Source organism: Tachypleus tridentatus, chromosome 9 (genome assembly GCF_004210375.1).
Source record: "Tachypleus tridentatus isolate NWPU-2018 chromosome 9, ASM421037v1, whole genome shotgun sequence".
NCBI classification, from domain to species: Eukaryota; Metazoa; Arthropoda; class Merostomata; order Xiphosura; family Limulidae; genus Tachypleus; species Tachypleus tridentatus.
Genome location: NC_134833.1, coordinates 77,202,694 through 77,229,956, shown reverse-complemented (window position 1 = coordinate 77,229,956; position 27,263 = coordinate 77,202,694). Strand labels below are relative to the sequence as shown.

Genomic DNA, 27,263 nt, shown 5'->3' with positions numbered 1-27,263 from the left:
TCTTTGGGTTTGTTTTCACACATGACCAGCTTTTTGGTGCATTTGTTTCTTTTTTGATGGTGGCAGAGTTTCTATAATATGCTTGGCTATGAGTTTGCCACAAAAATCTGATGTATTTGGTGCTGTAATTACATGGCCAGTCTGTGAATTGAGTAATCATGACACCATATTTTTCTGACAGCTGTTGCACTACAGCTCAGATAAAATTTTTGAAATGTTTTTTTTCTAAAGAGTAGGAGTTGAACATGGCATTTCAACAATGCAGGAAATAGTTTATTATACTACATCAGGGATTTCCTGACATTTTTAACTGATTATTTCTGTATGTTCTGAATATAAGCTGTTACATTGTTCAGTTTCTTTATCTTTTCATGCATACAGTAGCCCTCCTTTTTGCTATGAACCATGTTTTTAGCATATACAGTTGAAAACATGCAAACTTAATGTTTATCGAGCTACTTCAAAGCCCTAATACTGTCTGTGTGCTTGATATGACATTCATCTGGCTTTAGTTTAGTAGGATAAGTTGGCATATGTTACCTTTTAGACCTCTCTGTACCACATGCCCTAGTGTACTTTTCTAACAGGTGTTTACACAGTTCTGGCTAGTAAATTAGTCTGTCTTAAAAATGTGTCCTTTTCCCAAGTGTTTATTCATGATTTTCTCTCACCAATGCACCAGAAACTCAAAGGAGATCACTGTGTTTATCATCTTTATCATTTCCCAGTTTGTATGATCATTTCTAATACAATTCACTCTCACAATTACACAGTACAAAGATATTGTTTTCTGAATCTGTGTTTGTTTGATGGAATGCATCGAAAGGCACCAGAGATTTATTAATGTTCAGCTTTTGAAAAGGGTTGAATGTTACAGCTACAGAGAATTTATTTAGGTAAGTAAACACATACTTTACATATTTTTTCTCTTTCATCAACTTCAAGTCTGCAGAGTGCAAGTATATTAGAAACAACAAAAAGCAATCTGTGCTTAAATATTTATTAAATATAGCTGTACTGTTCAAAGGTTATATTGACCAATAAGTTTCTTCACATGTCAACAACAACACTAATGCTAGAAAAATACGCATTTTATTGATGAATGCATCTTTCCACTTTATTCTAGATTCAGAATCATCAGTACAGTAAGCATAGTATTTGTTGAGCTTACAATGTGGTTCTTCAGTGTGCTGTGAAAGAACTGCTGGAGATGGTCATATTTCCACTTTTATGAATTATACAATACTATTCTCTTATATTTGATTTATATTTGGGGATAAATTGGCCATTACTTGACCAAAAAAGCATGGTGTTGAGGATCTGTGGTAGTTGTTTTAGGGATTGCATGAACAGAAAGTGGAGGAAGACTGTGAGGATGTTTTTTCATGTCATAATCAAAATCATTTTTTGCTTGTGATGCTAGTATGTGCTTATCAAATAAGTCATTAATACCATTATTAATTCCCAAACAGTTCTGATTACCTGTTGGGAGATAGCTAACTGTATTTACTTAGAAGCAAAAGCTCGTGATACTTTTTCCTGTTGTGGAGTATTGGCGTCTAAGAGACTGGAAGGTCTTTCGTGGTGGTAATTAATGTAATGTATAACATTTTGGGACAATGTGGGACCTGTTAGTCCATCTTGACTATTCCACACTCTAAACTAAATTAACTAAAAAAATATATAAAAAAGCCTTTGAAGTTGGCCCTTGTAATTAATGTACTTATCAATCTTTTTCTTAAATTTATTGCCTCTACAACATCTGAAGGCAACCCATTCCCAAAGCCAACTACCCTGTTAGAAAAATGAAATTATCTAAGCTGAAGATGACTTATACCCTGCCAAAGTTTACATTGTGTCCCATTGTCCTATTGTTCTCAATGTTAACTATGCAGGAAGGTGATGCATAAACACTATCAATTCCCTCTGCAATCTTAAACAATCAGATCCCCCCCAACTCTTATTTTTTCAAGAGAAAACAGTTTAAGGATCTTAATCTCTTTTTATATTACAACCCTTCTATTTTGGGTAAAATTTTAATAACCCTTTCTAACAATTCAATGCTTTTCTTAAGGTAAGATGCCAAAGACTGAACACAATATTCCAAATGTAGTCTTACCAGTAACTCATAATTATGAATACATTAACAGCTGAAATCTTAATCTCATTCTAAAGTTTCTCACTAATTTCATCAGTATCATTTGATGATCTGTGACAAATCTCCATCAAAAACCTTTTTCGTTTCTATCCGCTAATAGAAACATGAAAGGACTCAATATTCTTGCCATTGTCTTTTACTTCAACAGGATGTAACTTGCATTTCCAATATAAAGCCAGTTATCTCCCTCTTTAATACCCTATCCCTATTAAATGGCCTGTAACCCTGTATTTCAAAGAAACACTGTTATGAAAATCATCTGTGTTTAACCACATTTCAGTTATTTCTTTTACATAAAAATTTCCGTTTCTGTCAATGCACTACAGTCATTGGTTTCATTTCTTGCATTTCTAGCAGTACAGTAGTAACACAGGTCTATCATTGTAACTACTACTGTAAAAGTTTTCTATGTAAACTTTTCTCCACCTCTTTTTGCATTTAGTTTTTCATGATTCTCACCGCTGTCTAATCTTGGTGTAAAACTTCCCTTTCAGCTGAGTTAATAGCTTTTTGGAAATATGTTAACTCCTAACCTATTTAATTGTAAACCATCCATTCCAAAAAGAAGTTCCATTCTTCCACAACTTTAACCAGCCTATCTGCTCATCCTTACATACTAACCTAAGCCTAGCATTTAGCCCTAGTGACTTACTTATATCTTTATCTCCACATTTAAGTATCTCTGACAAAATTTAGTTATGGCCTTTTTCCTTAAATCTCTTTGTACTTATTGCTTAGCTCCTCTGACCCACATTCCCCTATATGCATCACAAAAACTACATCTCTGCTAGCCCCCTTTATTGTATCTCCTGCTTTGTCAGTTATATCCTCCACCTGTGCTCTGGGTAGGATAATCTGATTATTTTCTCCCTGTTTACACCACAGACTATTCTGTTCATGTGCATTATTAAGGAATCATCTGCATCCTTCTTTGACCCTTTTGTTTTCCTTCACTCCAGTAATTCCTCATCTGCAGAAGCCAAGGGTTGAGATTTGTTGCTCAACAAAATTGGTTCTTCATTATTAAATTAACTGCTTTTTACTGTAATAGTACTCTGTCTTCCTGAAAGTCAATTTTAGCTGATGTATTCCTTGCACATAAAAGCTTAAGCTCCTAAAATCCTGTTTCCATTTTCCAGTCTACACTTCTCTTTATGTATTGTCTCTACTTTAGTTAGGATATTCTCCAACCTTCAAACTCTACATAAGATTTTCACATCTTATTACTAGCTTTCTTAAAAGTACATTCCAGTCACAAGTTATCAAATAAAACCCACTTATTGTACTAATTAAACCCAACAAACTGTGAATGCTCAACTCCTTCACTAGTTTTAGCCATTGTATTTAATACTTATAGCCTGAAAATAAATACTTAATACCAAATAAATGGTGTCATATGTATATATATGTCTGTATATATAAATATATATATAGAGAGAGACTAATGGCATACCTTTCAATTTAAATGTGGGTGGGAGAAGGTGTGGTGTACTGTTGCGATTACAGTTTCATAATATAGTGAAACAGTATAGCTCAGTTCAGGGAGCTGTTACAAGTTAGTTGAGCCCCTGGTTATTGAGTACCAAAAAAATCAGGATATTGAGTGAGAGAATGTCACAAGAATGCTTTTAATTTAGTATGTGTTATTACTAATAATGTTAGAAATAGAAGACTATAAGACTATAAGAGTTACACAAATTAGCATAGTTTAAGTAATATCTAAATGAGTTATAATTGTTTCTTTTTCAATAATATATACTCAAATCAGGGTATGAGCAAGGTGCAAGGAAAAAATAAACTACTAGCAGTAATAATAATTGAAGTATAAGAAGTTGGTTACTTTTGTAGAACAGGTTTAATTTGTAAGCTGTATTGCCCACTTATTTTTTAACAGGTTTTTTTTTTGTTTGAAGTTAGAATTGTAAAATTGTGTAATGATAAATGTAATTATATCATTTGTTAGATTGAATTAATTTAGCTTTTATGTTTTGGTTGGTTGGTTGTGGTAGGTTAGGGAAAGATATCAGTGAGCAAAATAGTTTTCTTTGCTTACATTTTCTGATGTTCACTGTGAACACTTAAGATTTTTATATACTACAAGGGAAACACAAGAATAATAATTATAATTGTTGTTTTTAGCATATATGAGGCTGTCATGCTAGTTAGTTTTGATATTGAAGTTAAGAATTATAGGTTTTATTTCTTTACGAGATAATTAAAACTCTGCCACTTGTTTTTAGAATTAAAAGTTGTATTTGTTGTCACTTTCTGTGTTACAGTTAAGACATCATTAATAATGCCATTTTTTAGTTAAAATGGGTATAGAGATGTGATCTAAATTTTAAACTTTTCTTTGCAAGAATGTTGAAAATAAAATGCAAGAATAGCATTTTATGTTCAGGAATGAGCTTAAACTAAATAAGAGATGTAGTATGTAATAATTTAAAACAATTTTTTTTTAAATTTTTAACTATTTGTATAGGGTATGCTTTTACTAATTGTTGAACCATTTAGTAGGTATATATTTAGTTATCTCATAAATGAATTTTGATACAAGTCAAATGGTATCTTGATATCTAGACAGAAGTTTTATAAGTTAAAATCAATAAATTAAAATACTTAAAACTGTGTAGTTTTTATAAATGTAAAAAATGTTGAAAAAGTGTTTTCATTTTGAATTTTGTTTTTTAATTAAAATGGATTTTTTTAAATAATTTTATCTGGTACTTTACATCTGCAAAGTTTCAAAATATGAATATGCTTTTTATGCTTACATGCCAGTAGTTGTTCACTCTAAACTTGTAATGAATCATCTTATTTTGGAAAGGATAACAGGGAAAAGCAAACATTGATAGTTTACTGAAAAGGTAAAAGAGAAAATCAGGAATAAATGCAGTAAGTTTAAGAAGTTTAAATTGATAGAATGGTTGGAATATCTATAGAACAATGGGAAAGCTAGGGACTTAACTACAAAATTTGGAAAACCAAAATAATTTATGAGAAGTGTCTATTGATGATGTTAAAACTAATAGTAAGGATTTTTTAAAGTATGTTAAAGGTGAGCAAAATGTTAAAATGAGGATTGGGGTGTACAGGATGCTGATGACAGGTTTTTGTTGAAGAATATAACAGGAGACAAGAAATCATTTGGTTCCTTTATTTGTTGTCTTTACATACTCGTTCTTGAGAAGAGTGAAAATTTAAACCCACCCTTTAGTTTTCAGGGAATTATTGATTCCCATCTTTAAGTCTTTTAAAGTGCTGCCCTAAATTGCTACCAATAGTAACTCATTCCATAAATCATTCACTATGTTAGAAAAATACTGCTTTAACTGGCACTTAGCTTATCTTTTATGAATCTTAAAAATTTATCCTCTGATCTTTTTAAATTCAGAAAATAGCCCAAAGAAATCAGAGATCTTTATTCTGTTGATTCTCCAGATAATCTTATAAGCTTCAATAAGATCACCTCTCATTCTTTTTTTATCTGGAGAAAATGAGTTTTTAACCATTCTTTTCTATATCAGGAACCCTCTGAACATTTCCTAATAAGACAGGATCTTTATTTAAAGATAAGAAGAACAAAACTGATTGCAAAATCTGTGTGAGAACTAACTAATGATTTGTTTATAGAGATAATTAATTGATATAATTTTTACTCATGATGCTTATAAACACATTCTAATATTTTATGCTACAAGCAACAGATTGCTGCTTCAATGGCTTGAGTGGGTTTCTATCTCTGTTTTAAAATTTCTTTTCTTTCATCACCTTTGAACGTATTGTATAAATTCACTAATGATAAATCTTGCCTCATGGCCTCAAAAATAGCTTTATGAAAAGCAGAAACTGTAATTTTATTTTTATTTTAATATATATAGCCAAACATCAAACTTAATTAGATGATAATCACTCTTCCCCAGATGTTTCCTTTTTTCAACTCTTTTTTAACTATTAATGTTTAAAAATAAGTCCAAAATGGCATCCACTCATTTGATGTAGAAAACAGTCTTGAATCATTTAAAGAACTCTAGCTCCTTCACTAGTTAATTCCATACAATCTCAACCAGTGTGTATAAAATTCAAGCCCTCCACAATGCATCAGTAGTAGTCTTAGTAGGAACAAACCTGATGCCATTATATAATTTCTCACTGATCAAGTAGACTTTAACATTTGCCAATTGTAATTTTTTAACCCTTGAAACCTCTGGTTGTAAACCATAAGGATACATTCAAGCTTATGACTACCAATTGTTTGTGTCTTCAATTATAACAAGTTGCAAAATCATCCTTTATAGCAAGAGCCAATCTGCCTCACTTGTTTAAAAAGTTTAGCACTACTAAATAACCTATAACCTGGAATGTCAGGATAATTCCTATTAGAAGTGTTTTCTAAATCTTAACATAGTTTTTGTAATTCCCTTTATACACAAACATGGAAGAGAGCAACTAAACTAATTCTTCATTCAGTTGTATTTGTCTTTGAATCTGAGGAATTTGTATTTTAGATTATAATTTGATGTTTTACTCTTAGACTCCTGTTTTGAAACTTCTTGTTGCCCTGTCTATTTTATCAATATATTTTCAGTTGCTCAAGCTACATCTGAACTATGCAAGGTCTTTAATGAATATAATTTAAGAGTTTTACCAAACATAATTACTAATGAAATTGCTGAAGTTAAGCCTGCTGACTACTCTTGCATGTAGTTTACTCCTACACTGAAAACTATCCAATGGGTCTGACCAGTCCACATGTTACTCTGAGGATATTCCTGATGATCTTTTATTCAACTCAAGAGAATGCTTCTGAAGGGGCCACACATCTGTTTCTAAACATTTTAAGGATTTATCCACAATTATTATATGTTTTTTCTGGTGTATAATTTCCAACATTACTTGCTCCTATGCCCACAATAAAGAGATAATATTCCTTAATACTTGCAAGTCAGTTGTCAGCATCCTCCATAATGATGTGTACTTCAGCACCTGGCAAGCAAGTGCTAGTCTTAGTGTTTCTGTGCTTTCCACTATAAATAACTTTATCCATATACCTCTAATAAGAGAATGCTACCAATTTGTAAACATTTTGATTTTCTCTTTATTGTAAGCAGTCACAATTTGAATTCTCTTAGACTTGTCTTGCTTCCTTAATTTTTCTTTCTAATTACTATTTTGTCTGCTGAAAGTGCAATTTTAGCACTTAATTTTACCCCATTTATTTCTAAACTACATTTAACCAAATTTAAGTTGACTGTTTTTTTAATCTTGATTTCCAATCTTCCAACCCAGTCAGGGTTGTAGTTATTGTTACAGTACAGTTTACTTCATAATTTGCTTGTTAAAAACATTTTTTTCTAAAATATTGTGAACCAAATAACCTTCTTGCTAAAATACTTTTCAAGGAAAGATAACAGGGAAAACCCTATATGCAGAATTGAACCAACAGCCCATGCTGCACTAATTTACTTGTACTTAAAGGTTTTACATCAAACAGTGTGTGGTTTTTGCATAAAGACCTTTTTTAATCTCATTGTGAATAGAATGTTTCAATTACTTGCTGTTAAAGATAGATCAGTCAGAAGAATAAGACTCAGCCTAGAATAAAATTTCTCTCTACTTATTTTTAGACTCATCTTTCATCTTAAAACGTGTTTGACTAGTGTCTACTTGTGTAGTGTTTTATCAGCCTTTTTGAAGGAATTTACAAATTTTCAAAGTCATTAAAGTTATAAACATGAAATTAACAACCTTTCTTTTTTTTTGCGTGATTGAAGGGGTAGTAACATGATGGTAGCAGCTGCAGTTGCATGCAATATTTGGGCTAGACTGGTTTTTATCACACACTACTCAAAACATCCTAGCTACAACTGTAAATCTAGTAATTATATATTTAAATAAAACTATTTTGTTTTTACACTTCATTATTTAACAAAACTGGTACAATGAAACACTTATTGAAGGGGTAGTAACATGATGGTAGCAGCTGCAGTCGCATGCGATATTTGGGCTAGACTGGTTTTTATCACACACTACTCAAAACATCCTAGCTACAACTGTAAATCTAGTAATTATATATTTAAATAAAACTATTTTGTGGCTTATAGATAAATACTAAAATTCTCTTAACTAATACTGAAACCATTACTTACTAGTACACCACATTAATTTATTAATACACAACCCACAGCAACTACCAAATAATAGAATCAAAGTATTAAGGTATTTCAAGTATTAAGGTAAATAAAATTCTTCTTCTGACTTAGCAAACGATTGGGATAATTTGTTATTTTCATTTAATATTTAGCAACTTTGATATCTTATAAGTTAACACCATCTCAAAAGAACAGTAAGTTAAACTTAATTTATTATGAGGTGACTAAGGTTTTAACCAACCTTTTCATCACCACACAAATCTGGAAACTATACATACTGTAATTCTGAATTTGTTAAGTGTATCTTCATAACATTTGATGGACATTTGGTAAATGTTATAAATTTTATGTGCACAAAAATTCAGATTTGTTTTAATAAAGTGTTTTTACTAAAAATTTGTCTCTCAGTTTATGAAATCAGTCTGAGTAAAAAGTGATTTTTTATGTTAAGACTGAAATACCTTTTTTTGATCTAACAATTTTTGTATTTCATTTGCATAACCTCTAGAACCTCCTAAATGAATTTCAAAAGTTTTTCTTTAAAATTTTGTATTTTGTCTGTTGTTTTCTCTACCTTAACACAAATTATAGTGAAATCAATGATGTAGAATCAAAAGTTAACAAATATGAAATAAATTATAATTACATTTTTTTCTTTTTAGGATGACAAAATATTGTTACACACAACTACACACTATATGTTCTTGCAGCCAAAGTTTTAAAAACTTTTAAAATCTGGTTTTGTTTAGTTATATTGCTTTACAATTATACTTAGACTATCTTAGATTTTGCCAGATCCAATTATCATTGTGAGAAAATCATTATCACAATGTGAGAGATTTGTGTAAACAAGCAATCAAGTTAAAATCATGCAACACAAAGTGCTCACTTCAGCTGTGGAAATGTTAATATTATTATTGTTTTTACTTAAATTTTCTTACCTAATCTGATAAGTTCCCAATTTTATGTTTTTGGCACCTTTTAAAACAAGAACTTTAATATTTATTTCTTGGCTCGTTGTTTTTGATGTTAGAAGGACAAAATGTAAGTATACTCATTTGTAATGATGTTGGTATTAAAAACATTTGTTTACTTTAATACTTTAGAACACAAAATATCATTATTCACAAAGTATAAAATGTCCTAAAACTTGTATAATTTTACTGACTTTCTAACTAAGCTATAAATAGGTTGAAAAAATACTGCCAGCTGGTTAAGTTAAATTTTATGGTAACAAACATGAAACTGAGGCCAGATTTTTTAAAACCCCTTCTGAACAAGATGGTCTATAGATATTCAGAAATTTAAAATCCTCTTTTTACTATTAGTTATAAATAATTCAGTAGCATATGTCAGAGAGAATTATTGACATTTCTTGAAATACAGAGGAGGTGTGTGATGTGAGAGTGACTGTCTTGTTTTATCTCAGTGAAGCAAGAGGTTTGGTGGTTATAAATTTATGTTATGGCTTGATAATATCTATATTGTTGGTGTGCAATTTGTGCCAAACTCTGGAGAATGTATAGGGGTGCAAAGAATTTAAAATAGTTTGTAGTGAAAGAGCATTATTATTTATTGAGAATTGAAGATGAAAAACGTATTTGAATATTTTCTTTTGAAATTTAGAATAATATTATATTAAAGTTTGAATTATAAAGTGTTTTGATGTCAAAGTTATTGATATACATTGATAATATTATTTCATTAAATTTTAAGTACAACTCTGTGTAAAGGTTGTAGAATTTGTATTTTGGCTTATCCAAATATAGAGTTAACATATTCTCTTGTGTTTTTACATTTCTGACTAGGCATTGTATGAGAAGTATTGGAATAAATATGAATAATGTAGACACAAGTTGAAAGATTGTGAGATTAACAACAGGTAAAACATGAGGCTTATAGTTTTAAAAAAGATTTTAAGGGTCAGATGTGTGAGCCTCTCCTTTTTTTATATGTCAGTAGACAAGGGGTATGTGCTTGAAAATTGAAGATTTGCTAATATTACTTCTATTTTCAAGGGACTTACAAGAGTTTCCTTGGAAATTACAGGGCAGTAATCCATAATTCTGCAGTTGGAGAAATACTGAAATGTTTGGTAAAAGAAGCTTTTCTTAAATCAGTTTGTGAACTATGATATTATGGAAACAAGTGAACTTGTTTTCACCAAAGGGAAATTTCTCCTTAATAATATTTTTTTATTTTTTGTTATCTAGACATTTATTTTGTAAGGATATAGACTTGGGGCATGTTTAGATTTTCAAAAAGCCTTTCATAAGATTCTACACATGGTTATCCAAAAAATAATAATTACGGGTTGGGAAAACTGGCCAATTAGATTTTAGGGTGCCTGGATAGCAAGAAGTTATTAATGGAGTCCAGTCAAATTAAGCCCCTGTCATCAATGGGAAGGATTCATGGGTCAATACTTGGGATTTTACTTTTTATAATTTACATTTATGATGTTGACATATTGTAGAATGTATTGAATCAGTTAGTTAAGAGAGATATTTAGCAAATGATATTTAATAATAGTAAGTTTATGTTACTGTATGTGGGTTATGATGTGGGAACCAGTTAAATACTGTAAAACCTGTCTAAGCTGGAAACTGCAAAGGGCAGAAACCTGTACAAGCCAGAAATATCAAAACTTTGCAGCATTATCTCAAGATTTCTCTTATAAAAGGCCCTTTATGTGGTGGAACCTGCGTAATGCGGACGGAAAACTATCTTTCATCTACCTCATCTATCAACAAGTAGAATTAGAACTGAGTGAGGTGGAAAAAAATGTTTTTGTTTAAATTTTAATTTCTGTAAATATTAATAAGTTCTTGGACATTTTGTTACAGTAAGTATTTAAATATATTCTGTTCTTTTTTTTCTGCCATCATTATTTTTGCAGTTAAATTGGATTCATGATTTGTAGAAATATATTTGTCTTTCAAGTGCAAAATTTATCTACTCTTTAAATAATTCTCACACACACTAAAAAAAATCCTATCTCCCCTAATTTTAAAAGATAGTGAAGAAATAGAAATTCCTATCTCATTGCAAGTGTTAAGTTATATTAACGCTATCAAATTGTATGCAAAAATGAAGGGGGAAAATGAACTTCATGAAAGAGCTGTAGAGTTGGTATTCTTTTTTAAACACATGAGAAAGTCCATTAAAAAATGAAACAGTTGAAACTGGATACTTTTTTCAAGTACATTTGAGTAAGATTTTTGAACTTATGTAACTTTTGAATGTCTTTATTCACAAACATCTTACTTCATTTGAGTCAAGTAAGCATAATGTTCTGCTCAAAAATTATATGTAATTAAGGAAATGCATCTTTACTTTCTAAGCTGGAAAATTTACTGGGTCCTGTGTGATTCTGCCTTAGACAGGTTTTACTGTAATATGATTGAAATGAAGAACTTAGCATAGTAGTGGACAAGTCAGTCAAGCCACTGAAGCAGTGCTTTCTTGGTAGCAATAAAGTTGATAGTTATAGGATGTATTTGTAGACACATTTGATGACAAGTCAAAAGAGGTAATGATCTTTATACAATTTGTTTGTAAGTTTCACATGGAATACTGTGTAAAGTTTTGATTTCCTGATCTAAGAAAGGATAATTACTTATTAGAAAGGGTTCTGAGGATGATTTCCGAGATGGAATGGTCCTGAAGATAATAAGATGAAGAGATATATATTTTAAAGATTAGAAAACACAGTCTATGCTCCAGATAAGATAATGATTTAGACATGGTGACTAACTAATAAAATTATTTGTTTATTATCAATAGTAGTAGAGGTTCTCACTTTACAGGTGTTTAATGGCTAAATTTATGTTTTCATCTAAAATGATGGGTGAGTTTAAATGTTTGTTTTTCAAGGGTGAGTATGCAAGGACAACCTTGAAGGGCAGTATGGTCACTTGATGACTGTATGTTAATTGCTGTATGAACAATGACTATATGTGCAATGTTCTGATCGTTAAATAATTTTAATTTGTTTAAAGATGAAAGCAAACTACAACAGTTAAGTTTTTGGATGTGTGTATTTGGAAGACAATGAAGACTTGCTTTGCTTGCTGGGTGTGTTAAATATAAAAATAAAGAAATGGACAAGTAAAATTAAACGTGTATTTTATATCAGTGTACTTCTTCGATGAATGGTGGGAAAGATAATATTTTTCATTTTGTACAATTCGTGTTTTTAGTCAGTTTTACAAAAAAAAAGCTGTAACAAAAAATTTTGTATTTAGTGAGTGAAATATTTGTGTAAGAGGTCAGTAAAGGATTTATTTTGGTAGCTAAGGTCTAGAGGTGAATTTTCAACTCTACATGTGGAAGTTTGCTCCCCTGTAAGCATTGTTGTTTAAAATAATATCCTTTTATTTTGTTACTATTTAAATGTTTTGTTATTTATCAAAGAATAAGATTTAACAGGCTATTGTGATTGAGCATGTTGCATATGTTCTTTCACACATAAAGTATTTGGTTTTGTCTCATTGTTGATCATTGTTTTGTGTCCTGAACCTGTGTCTCTGGTTTATTTTTAAGAAAATCCTTTGTGTGTATATCTTCTCCTATAGTGGTATTTTCCATCCATCTCCAGTAGAAGGATACTTGACTTACTTTTTGTGGTTGACTGATGTGTATGTTCTTTGTTTCAACTTGATTCACTATATTTTATTTGTGTTCTTTTCCAAGATTGATATACATTTTTTCTCACATGTTTGTCATTCTGTCTCTCTATCTTTCATCTTGCACTCTTTTTGTCTTGCTCTTGACATGTAGTTACCAGTATTTTTACAGTAATCATATTTTTATATCAGGATTTCAATTTTTATCTAAATTTTTTATTTCTTTATAAGTCTTGAAGAGCCCAATAAGGTAATTAAATAAACTTTTCAATTTTCATTTGATTCCTATTTTATTCTGAAAAGTTGTGCACAGGCAACTGTTATGCTTAGAGTAGAAAGTTTATTTCTTTTATTTTGTCTGGAATTGTTTTCCTAGCTAATGCTGTCATATTTTATGGGCTTTTCTTCATAATGATCTTTGTTGGTACTTTTACCTCTATTAGAGCTTTTATTTTAAGTTGACCATAGTTTAATTGAATTTTGTCTTTAACTGTATAATTTTGACATTTTGCTACTGCTTCTTTGCATTGATTTAAATATTATGTAATGTATTTATACTGAGGTACATGTATACATAGAACCTTATGTTTCATTTCTTTTACTTCAACATAATAATGTTGTGTTAATAGGTTTTACCCTGAAAATCTGATCAGTAAATGAAATAAATATAAAATAATTATGATTACAATTCTTATGTTCAGTCTGTTTCATACCATAATAGTTGTTGTTCATGAAAGTATATAACACCTAAGTCACTACTACGGTTTATCATGTTCCAGTCAGCTTGATGGACACTGGTACTGGGATAAAGGCTTTGTTGGGGTTGGCTATAGCAGATATAGTATGACTGACATATTGTAACATATTCTGTATTACTTTCACTTGTGTTCTTAAAATTATATCATTTTGTCTTTCAGTAGGTTCTGACTGTTCCCAATGATAATTTTTCACCCATTTTGGAGATTTCAGTAACATTTTCTGTTTTTTTCATGTGTATATCATTAAATATATGTATTTTTGCTTTCATTTCATAATTGATATCTTGTCTCAGATTGAATGAAATTGGTCATGCCATTAAGGCAGGTACTATGCTGATATTATGTAAACATAACAATACCAATGCACTGTTAGAAAGAGGTGTAATTTTGTACATCATTACAAGTCAGTGAATGAGAATATATTAGATTATGTGAAAGACAGCACCTATAAACAAGTGTTAGTGGTTCAGATAACATTAAAATAATCTCTGTGCACAAAAATCTGTGTGTATTAAAATGCACCTCAAACTCTTATTTTGGTGTTTCTGAAAGAAAATGATTTTGTAGAAAATGCAAAAATTGAATTTTTTTCCTCATTTAATACAGACTGCCAATATCAAATTTTTTAAAAATAGTAATCTCAATTGGTACAAGGAAAAAATAGCAAAAAATGGAAATGGTTCCCCTGCTAATTGTTTTATTTAATCATAAATACAATTTGTACATATATTGCATACTTTATACCCTTTAAAAATTATACATTATTATTGAAGTTTTTTTGAATATTCATGACTAAACTTCTGCTTGCTGTAAACATTTCTCCATTGGACTCATTGGGGATGAAGAAGAACCATACTTTTGTACCATTTTCCTCTCAAAAAAATTATTAGTGCACCATAGACATTTACTGTTTATAGACTTTTTAAATATACTATTTCAAGCATTTGTAATATTGAGATGCAGAGCAGAGATCAGTGAATTATTTCCATAAAATTATTAGTGGAAAAAAGTGTGAAAAGCTTACAGAATTTTGCAGAAAATTGTAAAATAACACAACAATTGTAGAGGCATAACTAAAAAACAACAACATACTAACATTTAAATTGTAAGAATTGGCAGGTCTGGTAATATAATCTTAAACTCCTCTCCATGAATTGGATTAGTTTTAAACAAAAAAGAATTGATATTAGCATTGCAACAAAATTTCACCATAAGTAAATATTTTCTTTGAATTTTAGAATAAATATTGTAAAGCAAATGGCATCATTTTCCATAACAATTCTGAAGGTTTAAAATAACTTTTATTGTAGGTGTTGTTGCAAAATTGAACTGTGGAATTGCCTATTTGGAAGACTCATGTAGAAGAATGGATGTGGATCCCCCTTCAACTTCTGTTGGAACTACTTCAAACTTGAAACGATCCAACAGTGCACCTATGATAAACATTCTTGATAACAACACACCATCATTCAGGTACTTTGTAGTTTTCATTATGTTAAAATATGAATCGGTTATTTCAAAAATATCAATATTTTGTATTGTGTTTCCCTACAAATTATTAAATATTATCATATGTGTATTATAAACTCTACTAAATAAATAGTGATATTGTTAAGTTTTTCATGCTAATTTTGAAATGATTACATTTAGCTGTTATTGATAAGGTTTATCACAGTGTAAAATAGCTTATGCTCTTAATCTAGATTGTTTAAAGCTTTTGTTCATTATGTCCATGAAAAAAAGTTTTCCCACTTTTAAAGTGGAGATTATGTTTTCAGAATCATTTTTTACAACTGAATGGATTTTGTATAACATATAATCAGGGCTTGCTGACTCTTGAGCATTGTGTCACCATTGTGCCTAAAAAATAACCTGGTTTCTGGAAAATTTTATTGAATTTATCATTAAAAGAGGGTGTTTCTGTTTATATATAGTAATATTTGCAACATGTTTGTGGGCAACAGAAAAGTACAAAATTTGAGTTTCATATAAAATACTTTAATATCAGACTGACATAATTTTGAACAGATTTTTATATTTTTGGTGTTTGACTGCCAAGAATATTCAGTTGCTTTACACGAAAGAATTAGTGGTATTTGAAACTTTAACAATCAAAATGAAGTGGGATAAATAAGATTCAGTTGGTAGAGATGTTATATTTTCAGTGACAGAAAAAAATTCATGTTTTAAAACAAAAATTAAGGAAATGAGGCTCTTGATTAAATGATGATGTTACCTGACAGTTGAGGTAGAATTTCATTAAACAGGTCCTTTCTGACAGGAATGGGTCACAGCTATAGAAATAATATTTCAAGTTTATCAAAGTAAGCTTAAGTTGAGTAGAGTGGTTATTTATGTCAAATAAAATGATTTTTATGTCATTGTATATGGTTTCATGTTTTTATACCAGTTTAAATCTAGGTGCCAGATCAGGGTTATATTTTAAGAAATGACCAGAAAAACATGATGACTATCAAAATAAAAGTTTTTATTTAGATTTCAGAACAAATTATTTTTCAAAAACAAAAATGCAAATTTAAGTGATTATTATCTACTAGATAATTGTTTTTTATGATCCCTCTTTTTATGGTTGACCCACACTTAATTTCATTATCTACTTTATTATGATATGAAAAATATAATTCTTCTCTATCCAATCATATTTAAAGTTACATTTTGTTGTTTTTCAAGTTGTTTCATTAATAAATGATCAAATCACTTGTTGTGACATAAAAAGTGATAGAAAAAGTCAAGGAAAAGCTTGAATGCCTAGAAATAGATAATATACTGTCAAGGGGGATAAAATCTTTAGCATGAATAAAGGTTTTCTTTGTGAGTGGCTAAGAAATTCTGGAAAACTTGAGTATTTTTTACAGATAAAATTCTTCAGAAATGTCTGGAAATGAAAATCTGGGCTATTTTCTTTCATTTTTCTTCATGAAGTACACTAAATAGTTGTAAAAAGTTGAGAAATATCAGTTCTGATAGTGTACATTATCTTCTTTCACATAAATAGCTATTTTTGTTCAGTGCTGTCCCCATATTTAAACATTTTTTTGATATACTTTACAATCACCTGATTCAAATGTCTCACCTTTAAATCATTATGCACAACCCTCCACCAAAAAGAGTGCAACATACTCTCTTGATGTATATGACCTCTATTTGATTCTACCAAACTTTCACTTTTTGTTAAGCAGTACATATGTCAAGATGTATTTGCTGTATTCTTCAAATTTGTTCAACTTTGTCTTTTTTTTTATATTGCATTATGTATTTTTTGTTTTTGTTCATTTTTCAACAGTTAATGACTTTTCAGATAATATATTTTTCCAGTTGCTTTTTTTCATTAAACACTTGTTTGATTTTCATTTTTACACATTGTATTAAAAAAATCAAGTTACTTCTTTGGAGATTGTATCTTCTACTATCACACAAACACAGGCTACAAATGGGGATTACTCGTCTTAGGGTTTATCAGCTGTCATCTGCCATGAGAGTGTTCATTATATGAATCAACCTCCTCTCCTAATCTTGCCTTTTGTCCTTCTAACCATGCTGAACCTTTTTGGGTTGATCAGGATTTTGGTGGCCTTTTTGCCTTCACTTGATTTTGCTGTGTCTTCCTATATCCCTACTATGGAAGCAGATAGGCCAAATATGGCTTTTAAGACATGATTTCTCAGATATCTTCTATTTTATCCATTTCCTCTGTTTTGTATGATTCATGTTGTTTTTTTGTTACATCATACCTCACCTTTCTCTGATACTACATTTTGTTTTTCAGGTGGTTGAGGGTGCTAGCTAACTTTGCTCTCCATAAGGCCAAATGTTTGTTTCTTGATATTTAACAGTTAGAATCAATTTTGCACATAGGTGGTGGACCTTGATCATCCTGTTTGTTTATCCCATGTTTAATATTTTTGCCTTCATCTTACCCTATTGACTCTACTATCCACCTTCTTTCTGAGGAGATCCACAGAGATTCTGATGGTTTCTCAAGAGATTGCCTTACACTTATTACTTCCACATTGGCAAGTTTGTCTTCTTTGGCTTTAACCTTACACATGTTCATTCTCTATTGTTGGGATCTCTTGTCTCCTTCATTGGTGTGTTTTCAGCAATATTATCGAGTCTTTGGAATCTCATCTGGAGTCAGTGTGACAGCAAGTTACCCTTTCTTATTTACCACATTCTGAGTCCTGGCATGCCCCTGTTACTGTTTTCCATCCAGTTCCTTCTTAAAGCTTATCTTATTTACCCTCCAGGGGTTTCTCAGCTTGTTGTTTTATTTGATGCAGGTGGGCACATTGCCAACATTATTGATTAATACTTGGTAAGTTCCAGTCCAGTGGGGATTCACTTGTCCTCATTTGTTGCTTTTTGCTACAGATTTGTGTGTTATTTGGGTATTATATGAAAATTTATCATCCATTATCCCAGATATCAATTGTCTCAGGATCCTACCTCCAGTCATGGTCTGTCTGAGGCAGTAAAAAAAAAACTTCTCTCCCAGCAGGCCATTAAATACATTTGGGTGTTTTTCTCAAAACTCATCTCAGTAAGGCTCAACCTTCTCTTCTTTAACTTCTTTCAATGGAGCTTTCAGTTTTTCATTCTTATTGTTCCCTCTTATAACTTACAAGGTTCTGTTACTTTTGATGATGTGGTCTTCCATGGAAGCCCATATTCTCTTGGGTTAATTATGTATGCAATATCTTTGGCTGGATCTATTGGAGGCTCATATTTCCCTTCCTCCTTTCTGTGTGGATGATCTGCATTGGTGGTTAAGCAAGACTCACAGTTGGTGTGTGTTCTGCTTCCTTCTCATGCAGATTTACATATCTTTTAAGGATGCTTCCCTTCAGGGCTGGGGGTTGTGAATCAATCAGCAGGGAGCTTGAGACTGGTTGTCTCCAACTGAAAAAAAATTCCTTATCAACATCTTGGAACTTCTGGCTGTATGTCATGCTTTGAATCATTTTTTCTTCTTGCCAGAAGTCATCTAGTGATAATTTGACATTTCTTCAGTGGTGGCTTTTCTCAGTCACTATGGCCACACCCTTTCTCATTCACTTTATTGTTGGATTTTGGATCTCCTTTTTTGGGCCCACATGTTTGGTATTTGTAGCATTACATATCGTGTTCTGGTACATTCAGTCTTGTTGAGATCAAATTTCCCATCTAAAGTTTTATCTGACAGAGTAGTCTCTCAATCCTCTTGTTTTACAGTGGCTATACTTTTATTGGAGTACTCCTCACCTGGATGCATTTTTCATATTCCGCAGTAGCAGAGTATCTAAATTGTTCTCTGATTCTTCATCCTCTTGCTGTGGTTGTTGATACTTTCAGTCTAGATTGGACCAACGAATACCTTTATGGTTATCCTCTCATCCATCTGCTTCTCGTAGTGATCTCGATCATCTATGCCACTTTGTGTCAAGCCATTCTGGTAACTCCTCACTGACCAGCACAGCTGTGGTTCTTGTGATTGTTTCAGCTCCAGTCTCCTCCTCTGTTACCTCTTCCTCTGTCCCTTCTATGTCAATCTTAATCACCAGTGTTTCATCAAGCCTTTCATAGTTTGTCTTCATGCCTGGGTTTTATCAGGTCCTTGGTTTATCCCAGTGGTTCACTTTTTTTTTTTTTTTATAGCTTGTTCCATTCACCCTTCCTCTAGGAATGTTAATCAACATGAATGGAATGTTTTTTTTCTGTTGGTTGTTGAGTCAGGGTTTTTGCCCTGTAGACACATTATTCCTCATATTATGGATATCCTTACTTGGTTTTCCCTGTAGACACACTATTCCTCATATTATGGATATCCTTACTTGGTTTCTGATCAGAGGGTCTTCTGTCTCCTTTATTTTGAATTATTGGGTTGCCTTATCTCACTTTTTAATACCATTAAGTTTTCACCTTTCCTACCATTCCCCTTTTGTTGTAGTTCTTCCAGAATAGTTGTTTATCTAGGTGTACTATACTTCCAGGTTATTTTCTTCTTCTCTTAGTCTGTTGACATCAGTCTACCTTTCATGTACTCTCTATGTATTTATTCCTTGGTGGGCATCCTCCATTCATGACCTTTCTCCTTTCATCTATCAACTTTTTTATTTAGTTGGCTTATTCTTCTGCTGGTATCTCATCTCCATCATAACTATAAGAATTATGATATCTAAAATATTTTTGATTAAAATTATTAAAATAGAGTAGAATTGACTTAAGAATTCATGTTGAAAAAATGTATTTTCCAAAAAATATCAAAATATAGAACATGGTAATTTTATCCAACCTTGTAACCATCATGTAACTGTTAAACAATATATTGTAACAGCCAGTATATTACCCCAAAGGAGAATGCAGAGTTTAGGCAAAGTACTAGGTTACATCACATAATATCAAATTGCTTAAATTGCTTGCATTCATTGAGGAGTGTTAATAAAAGATTCTTTTGTTTAATTCTTTTTTTAATCAAGTTTCTTTAGCCAACCTAGTTACTAAAAAGTTTTTTCATTTTACATTTTAGTTATTTTTGTCAAAAATATATAATAATAAATAAAACAAAGTGCACATAACAAGAAATTAGATGTATAGTTTAGTAAACCTGTTTTTTTTAATCATTTATTTTGGTAGTCCAAAAAATTATTAACATATCTTTTAAATATGCATTTTAGAATACAAAATATATATCAGATGCTACAATAGAATGTACCTTAAGTACTATTGCTTATCTGGCTTCCTAATTAATGTTGTCATAGAAAGATTTGAATGTGGACAAATTTTGTTATTTTAATGCTCATTAATAAGTATATTAAAGTATTGCTAATAATTAACTATGTATAGAGCTCAGCAACTGACAATAATCACAAAAATTATCAGCTATGTGGACTTAAGTTTTCTGATTGTTGCAATTTTGATTATTCTGTTATACAGTAAGCAAAATTATTATTAAATTGGTTGTCACAAAAATAATGAAGCAGTCAAACTGATTTATTGCCATTATATTTGCTTGTTTGTTAATTAAGCTCAAAGGTACATAGTGGACTACCTGTGCTCTGCCAAACACTATTTTTTAGCCATGTTGTAAAGTAACTTATTTATAGATTAATTAGCCTGACAGTTAATTGACAAATTCTACCAATTGTTCACCTAAGGTTTTTATGTCCTTTCTTGCGTAAAGCTTACGTGGTTTTGATTATATAAATATTTTGGTTTGAATGGCATTTAAAAAAAACTTTAATATCTGGTATGTGTATATTCATTGCTCAGCATTTGAGAATATATTGATATTATATTGTTATGTCATTTTACTGCTCCCTTGGCAGTAAAGGTTGAAACAAAAGTTTTCATGCTTTCTAGGGATACCAGTTCTCCAACTTCTCTCCTTTTGAATATACCTCGAAATAGACGTTTCAGTGCTAGTTCTTCTCCTGGTCGTTGTAGCCCATCATCAAACTCACCCTCGGTAATTTTCACTTAAAATTTCAGTATTCTGTGTCTTTTCCTTTCATGTATTGTGCCTAACTCTTTGAATATCAACATGTATATTTGTGATACTAAAGTAAAGAATCACTAGGTGAGGTTGCTGTTATTTTTTCCTTAGCTTTCTATAACTTATACCTTTTTATAATCAAGAGTTATAAGTATTACAAAAAGAGTTTGATGTAAGTTATCAACCTGAACTGTAATTTAATGTCTCTGAAAAATTTTAAAATACATATTTGTCTAAAAACAAATTACATACTGCAAACTTTTGTATGCATTCCATGTTTAATATGAATATTATGAGTCATATGGATGATTTAATTGTTCCTTGAATTTTTTTACAATTATTTATAATTTGTTTTCAGTCCTTAGTTCCATCATTTGTGCCCTCTCGGGTTATTCAACTAAAGCATGAAGAAGGAATGGATGTGATGTACAGAGAAGCTTCCCATGAAAAGTAAGATTTTTGCAGTGTTACGTAATACCTTTCAGAGGTTAACTGCAGTAACAATATGGATATTAAACTTAGGGTGATTATAAAAATGAAAATCCATATTTAAAATAGTTATATTTATATAGCTGCTACTCAAAGAAAAGAAAAATTTCACCAAAGACACACTGCAAATCACAAGTTCTGTTCAGGAGAGTTTAGGTATGTACCATGTTCAAACTTCCCTGAATAAAATATGGAACTTGACTTTGTAATCACGTGTTAGATAATGATAACTTAAACTTTAAGTAGTGATAATTTGAAAAATATATATAGCAAGTTTTTATACCAACAGTGGTTGTTGAAATTGTTATTACAATCTTCATAGAGCACACACTGTACCAGATGTTCTTGTGGTAAGGTTGTATCCAGGCATAAATGAAACAGTTGATTCTAAAACTAAAAATATTTTTGGGTGTCCATAATTATATTACAAACAATAGCTTAATAATATAGTAATTCTTAGTTTACTGATTCAAACAAAATTGTTTCTCTCTGAGTGAATTTGAGAAATGAAGTTTTATGTACAGTCTGTTTTTTGGTTTTTTAGAGAGGTTCAGTCCAAGCTTCAGATATCCCAGTCTTGGGAAGATTTGACATTGGTGAGAAAATTGTAATTTTGTAAGCTGTAAGGAAACAGTTCCACAGTAAGATGTTTAGTAGACACTACATTTATGTATGACAAATTTTTTTTAGCTGTAGCTGTATGTCTTACCTCCTTTCTTAAACTCACTCTTCTATTTTATGGAATATTTCTGTAACAAAATCTAATAATTACTTAACCAATGTTTTACTTTTGAGTTCTTGCTATTTTTCTAGTTGTATTATAAATTTTAAAATGAACAATATAACACTATTTTTATCTGTATTTTAATTTAGATAAGAACCTTTGTTTGACTGTAGTTTGATTTCATTAATAGGGCACAAAATTTTGCTTGGGGTCTAGGGAATAATACATGAACACTGGACCCTGCGTTTGGTCTGAAAATTTTTAGCACGTGGGAAAGCTTTTTGTAGCCTTTTCAAGAAGTGCAATATATCACCATAGCCCCAGCATCATTCATGCACAGATGAATACAATAGTCAGTTAAAGAACGTGCCACTCACTTCATGTATAGAAACCATAAAATTAAACATGGAAGGCTACTTTCTTAATTTAATAATGTTCATACAAAATGCAACTAGTTTGCAAGGAATTGCATATTTTTAGGTAGTTATAGACTTTGTGAACAGATATTGCTATAATTTGTTGCCTCTTTTGAGATGTTTTATAGCTTTGATGTTGGGATAAATTAGAACCAGTAAATAGCAACTGGACAAAATATCCAGTTTGTGAATCAAAACAACCCTCAGTTGAGAATCGCTTTCCTCATTGCTTAGCATAACAGGTGAATCATTCCTTTCTCTTGTATGTTGTATTTGAGACCTTCCACAACACAGTTAAAGTGCCATAATGTTTCAGTTTGATATGCTAAAGCCAAAGTTAATGTTTATTTCTCAGAAATTCCTACCAAATAGCACATACAGTATTTTCAAGCTTTGTCATGCACAAATTGCATACACATACACTTTGTAGTAGTTTGTTCGTGATGTTTTGAATGCTTGTGCAGCCTAGCCAAGTACATTAGATTACCTACATACACTAAACATTTAACATTGAACCAGTTATAAATTTTCAGTATGAGTTTGGTTCCATTGACCTATCACCTGACCATTTTTACTTGTATACAGTTTTAATATAACTGTCAATAAAGTATGTATATCTTCACAAACTTTGGCAGACTTTTAGTAAAATTGACAAGATATTTGTACATAAAAAATGGAGTATTTCTTACTAAATATTTGACTGTGAATATATTCTCTTTGTGTGATCAGTTTGAGTGCAGAATGATTTTAATATTAAAATTAAAAATACTTTTCTTTGTCTCAAAAACCTCATATCATTTGCACAATTCCTAAAACCTCCTAAATATATTCCAAATGTTTTATTTTAGTAAAACTTTACACTTTATCTTGTATTTTCTCTGTGCTAACTCTATACAAGGTTGGTCAATTTGACAGACCTTGTAATCAGCAAAAAAATTAAAAAAAATGAAATTATCTTTTCTTTTCTAGAACAGCATTGAGATACACAACTAAATTTATCCTAAGTAGCTTTAAACTTGTAACGATATATCTATCTATACTTGAATTTTATAGTTTTATTGCTCTTTTAATCATGCTTAATTACTGCTTGTATTAGAGCTATTCATACCATTAAAAGTTGTAAATGTAAATCACTTGGGGAGCATGTGGCTTGCATTACACTATTAAATAACATTATACATGAGTGTGTCTCGTGAAAATTTTTTATTAAATTATTACTTTTACGTAATCTAACTTAAGGTTTTCTGTTTTTACACTTTTGTTACCTTTATTACAATAACTAAATAATACATATGAAAAACAAGAAATAAAGTACTTATCTGGGTTTTCTCCTTTTTTGCTATTGCCTGTCAATGACATTTAACCCTACTTTATACTAATATCAGTAATGTATCAAATATTTTTTATTTCATTGAATAATGCATAAAAGAACATGTAATGATAGTATAATAAAAACAGATAATGTCCCATAACTATTACAATATTTCTGGCTTTCTAACGATGTGACAATAGTATTCACAAATTTATCTGAATTAGTTGATATGTTACCCTTGAGAACAAAGCATGTACTGAAAAAAATATTAACATTTTTCTCTGTGGAAAACAATATAATATAAGGAGACATTTTATAGATGAAAATCTTGGCTCATGTTTAAAAATAATATTGTATTAAATGTAAGGGGAAACTATTGACAAATCCTGAAAGAAAGGATGTGGCAGGAGGGCTCTTATTCTATTTTATGACTCTATAACAGAAGTTGAAAGGTATTAAAATTATGCTCTACCCAAGCAATGACAATTTATAATAAATATTTTATGTTAAGGTTTGTACTTTTTAGAAGGGTGGTAAATAAATTAGAGAAGAGGGGGATGCCTAGAGAAAAAAAAGTCATTTCATTTCTCATCCTAGGGGAAATTCTGGATCTTTGTTTTAAAGTTATCTTATAAAATTAGGAATGTCAAATGTATTGAAATATGGATTAATAGCTATAATGTTATGTTATTTCATTTGATGTATCATGAACAAACAAGAAGTAGTTTTAAATTTTGAAGGTAACTCACTAAAAACCTCATGACATGTACAGTAGAGGAGGCCTGTAGCGAGAGGGGTAATTACTGCTGAAAAGTCACTAGAGATTTTCTTCAGAAAGTCAAGGAGACCACATTGTGAAAAGAGTAGTAAGGTCTCAAGAAAAAAAGAAATAAACCAGAATAATTTAAAAAATGATTTATAGTAACTTCAGTTGCATTATCTTCAAGTTACTTTTTTCCCTGATTAATCAATTGCAGTATTATTTTGTGACAGCTGAGGTGTTTGATATTTCTTGCAGTTTTTTTGTTTTACTTATTTTAGCAGGATCTGCTTTGTCCTTAAAATACATGTATGGTACAATTAACTCTTTCATGATGGGTTCATGATAAAATACACAAGTTCATAGATGCTTTTGCATACATTAAGTATTTATACTATAAATTTTAATGCAGTATGTGTACCTTCACTTATAGTAAACATTGGAAGTCTTTTGTATAAAAAAAATATGATTTTTTATTGAAGTCTTTTTACTAAATATTTCTCTATGAATATGTCAAGTCTGTTTCATTACTAATATGAGTTTGAAGTGATTTTCATGTTGTGTTTTAAGAAACATATTCATTGTCTCATAAATCTGAAATATCCTTTGTGCAATATGTAAAACCTCCTAAATACACTTTAAACATTTGTTTTTAGTAAAGCTTTACATTTTAAGTGTTATTTTCTTTACCCTAATTCTATACAGGTTGAACAGTTTGACTGACTTCAAAACGACCATAAAAAATTTGGAAATAAATATTTTTTTTTCATTCTAGAATTACTTCAGATTATAACAGAAAAACAAAAATGTTTAATCTAAATAAATTAAATCTCATAACATTACACATTTATATATATTTATTATGTTGTTATATTGACCTTCCAGCTGGTGTGGCTAACATTAAAGAAGTTGCTTTGACATGGTGCTCATGCACTCATGTTACCATATTCAAGGATGAAAAACTGGCTTTTACAAAGTGACTTGTTTTGGCTGCATTTCAATCATCTGGTATATTGTAAAATACAGTCACATTTTAGTTATAATACATTACATCTGTATATACATCATTAGTATATACAAAGACATCCTTAAAGTTATTTTTTGTAAAACACAGCACAGTAAATAAAGTACAACAGAAAATTATTTTTTTTTAGTTACAAACTTTGCACTTGTTGCTGGCTGTCATAGGATGCTAAGCCTCATCAAATTTTGCATGTGAAGGATGTGAAATGTAATGATTTTTCTTAGGTTTTATATGTACATTTTGAAATACCCAAAAAATTATAAATTACTACATCAATGCCACAGAATTCTACTGTAATTTATCAAGCTTGGACACTAAACTGTATTTGAGTTTAAAAAATATGAAATTTTGAACTCACTTGTATCTTACCATTTGGAATCTGGTATGAAAAGAAATAGTTTGGCACTTGAACACTTCAAAGAAACTGAAAGGGTTACTGTAGAGACATTCTGAGCTTTCATTTGGTTATTCATGTATGATAGATAGAAGTAGGTGTATTTAAGCAAGTGTTTCTGGAAAGTGGTAGGTGGAGCCACTGTTTGATTCAGTGAATCTAGAGATATCTCCGCAAGTAGAAAAGAAAGGAGGTTCTTACTTTGTTTTAGTTTGACAATATTGGTGATATAAGGTCCTAATTTGTAAGAAATTTTAGACTTACTATTTTGACATCAAAGAGACCTAATTTGAACTAATGTAGCATTCAAAATACCACATGGCACACAAAACTTGATATTTAGGTGTTTGTTTTTAATATTTACTTAATATTTAAGTTGTATTATAACCTACAATTTGATATTTAACTTATTGACATAAATTCATAAAATATTAGTTCAATGAAATTTTGAATGCAAGTCAACAAACACGATGACATCCTATTTGATCCATGACTTGTTTTATTAGTGTTAAATATTAGGGTTTGAAGCTGAATAATGGAAATGATAAAATTGACAGATTTAGTGAAATATCAGAAGCTTAATACTTGATTATATATTTTCCCCTCGATGTGGGTTCCTGTACGTGGCGAGGGGACCTCCCAGGGAAGATTCTGTTCTTTCAGTTTACCTCCTCTGAGATCTAAACATCCACCCACGTGTTTACCGTGCGTGGCGACCAGTGAAGGGGAGGAGAGGATTCTGGTGGTTGAGGGGTCCAATCCTAACACGTCACATTGGTCTTGAATTCCTGTAGGCAGGCGGCCTTTGGGTGGCCCCCCTTGGGTCAGTCGGCTGGTCCCCTTGGGCTACAGTCAACCAAGTAACAGTGTTGGAAGTTCTCAACGGATGTTGTGGACATTGTGTCTGGGTATAGTACTCACGAAATCCTGGCATTGCTGCAATGTCCTTGCATGAC

At 30.8% G+C, this 27,263-nt stretch overlaps 1 protein-coding gene across 3 annotated transcripts in view; it reads left to right on the top strand.

The window, feature by feature from the left end:
• Window positions 1–27,263, top strand: part of LOC143225543 (P2R1A-PPP2R2A-interacting phosphatase regulator 1-like) — a 64,038-nt gene that overhangs the window by 1,436 nt on the left and 35,339 nt on the right. For all 3 annotated transcript variants that reach the window (XR_013013917.1, XR_013013918.1, XM_076455181.1), the window contains exons 2-5: window positions 15,007–15,169; window positions 21,056–21,161; window positions 21,547–21,638; window positions 22,222–22,273. Coding sequence is in view for 1 of the 3 variants with exons in the window: in XM_076455181.1 (XP_076311296.1) it covers window positions 15,063–15,169; window positions 21,056–21,161; window positions 21,547–21,638; window positions 22,222–22,273 (357 nt within the window). In the remaining 2 variants the exon portion in view is untranslated. The remainder of the gene's footprint in view (window positions 1–15,006; window positions 15,170–21,055; window positions 21,162–21,546; window positions 21,639–22,221; window positions 22,274–27,263) is intronic.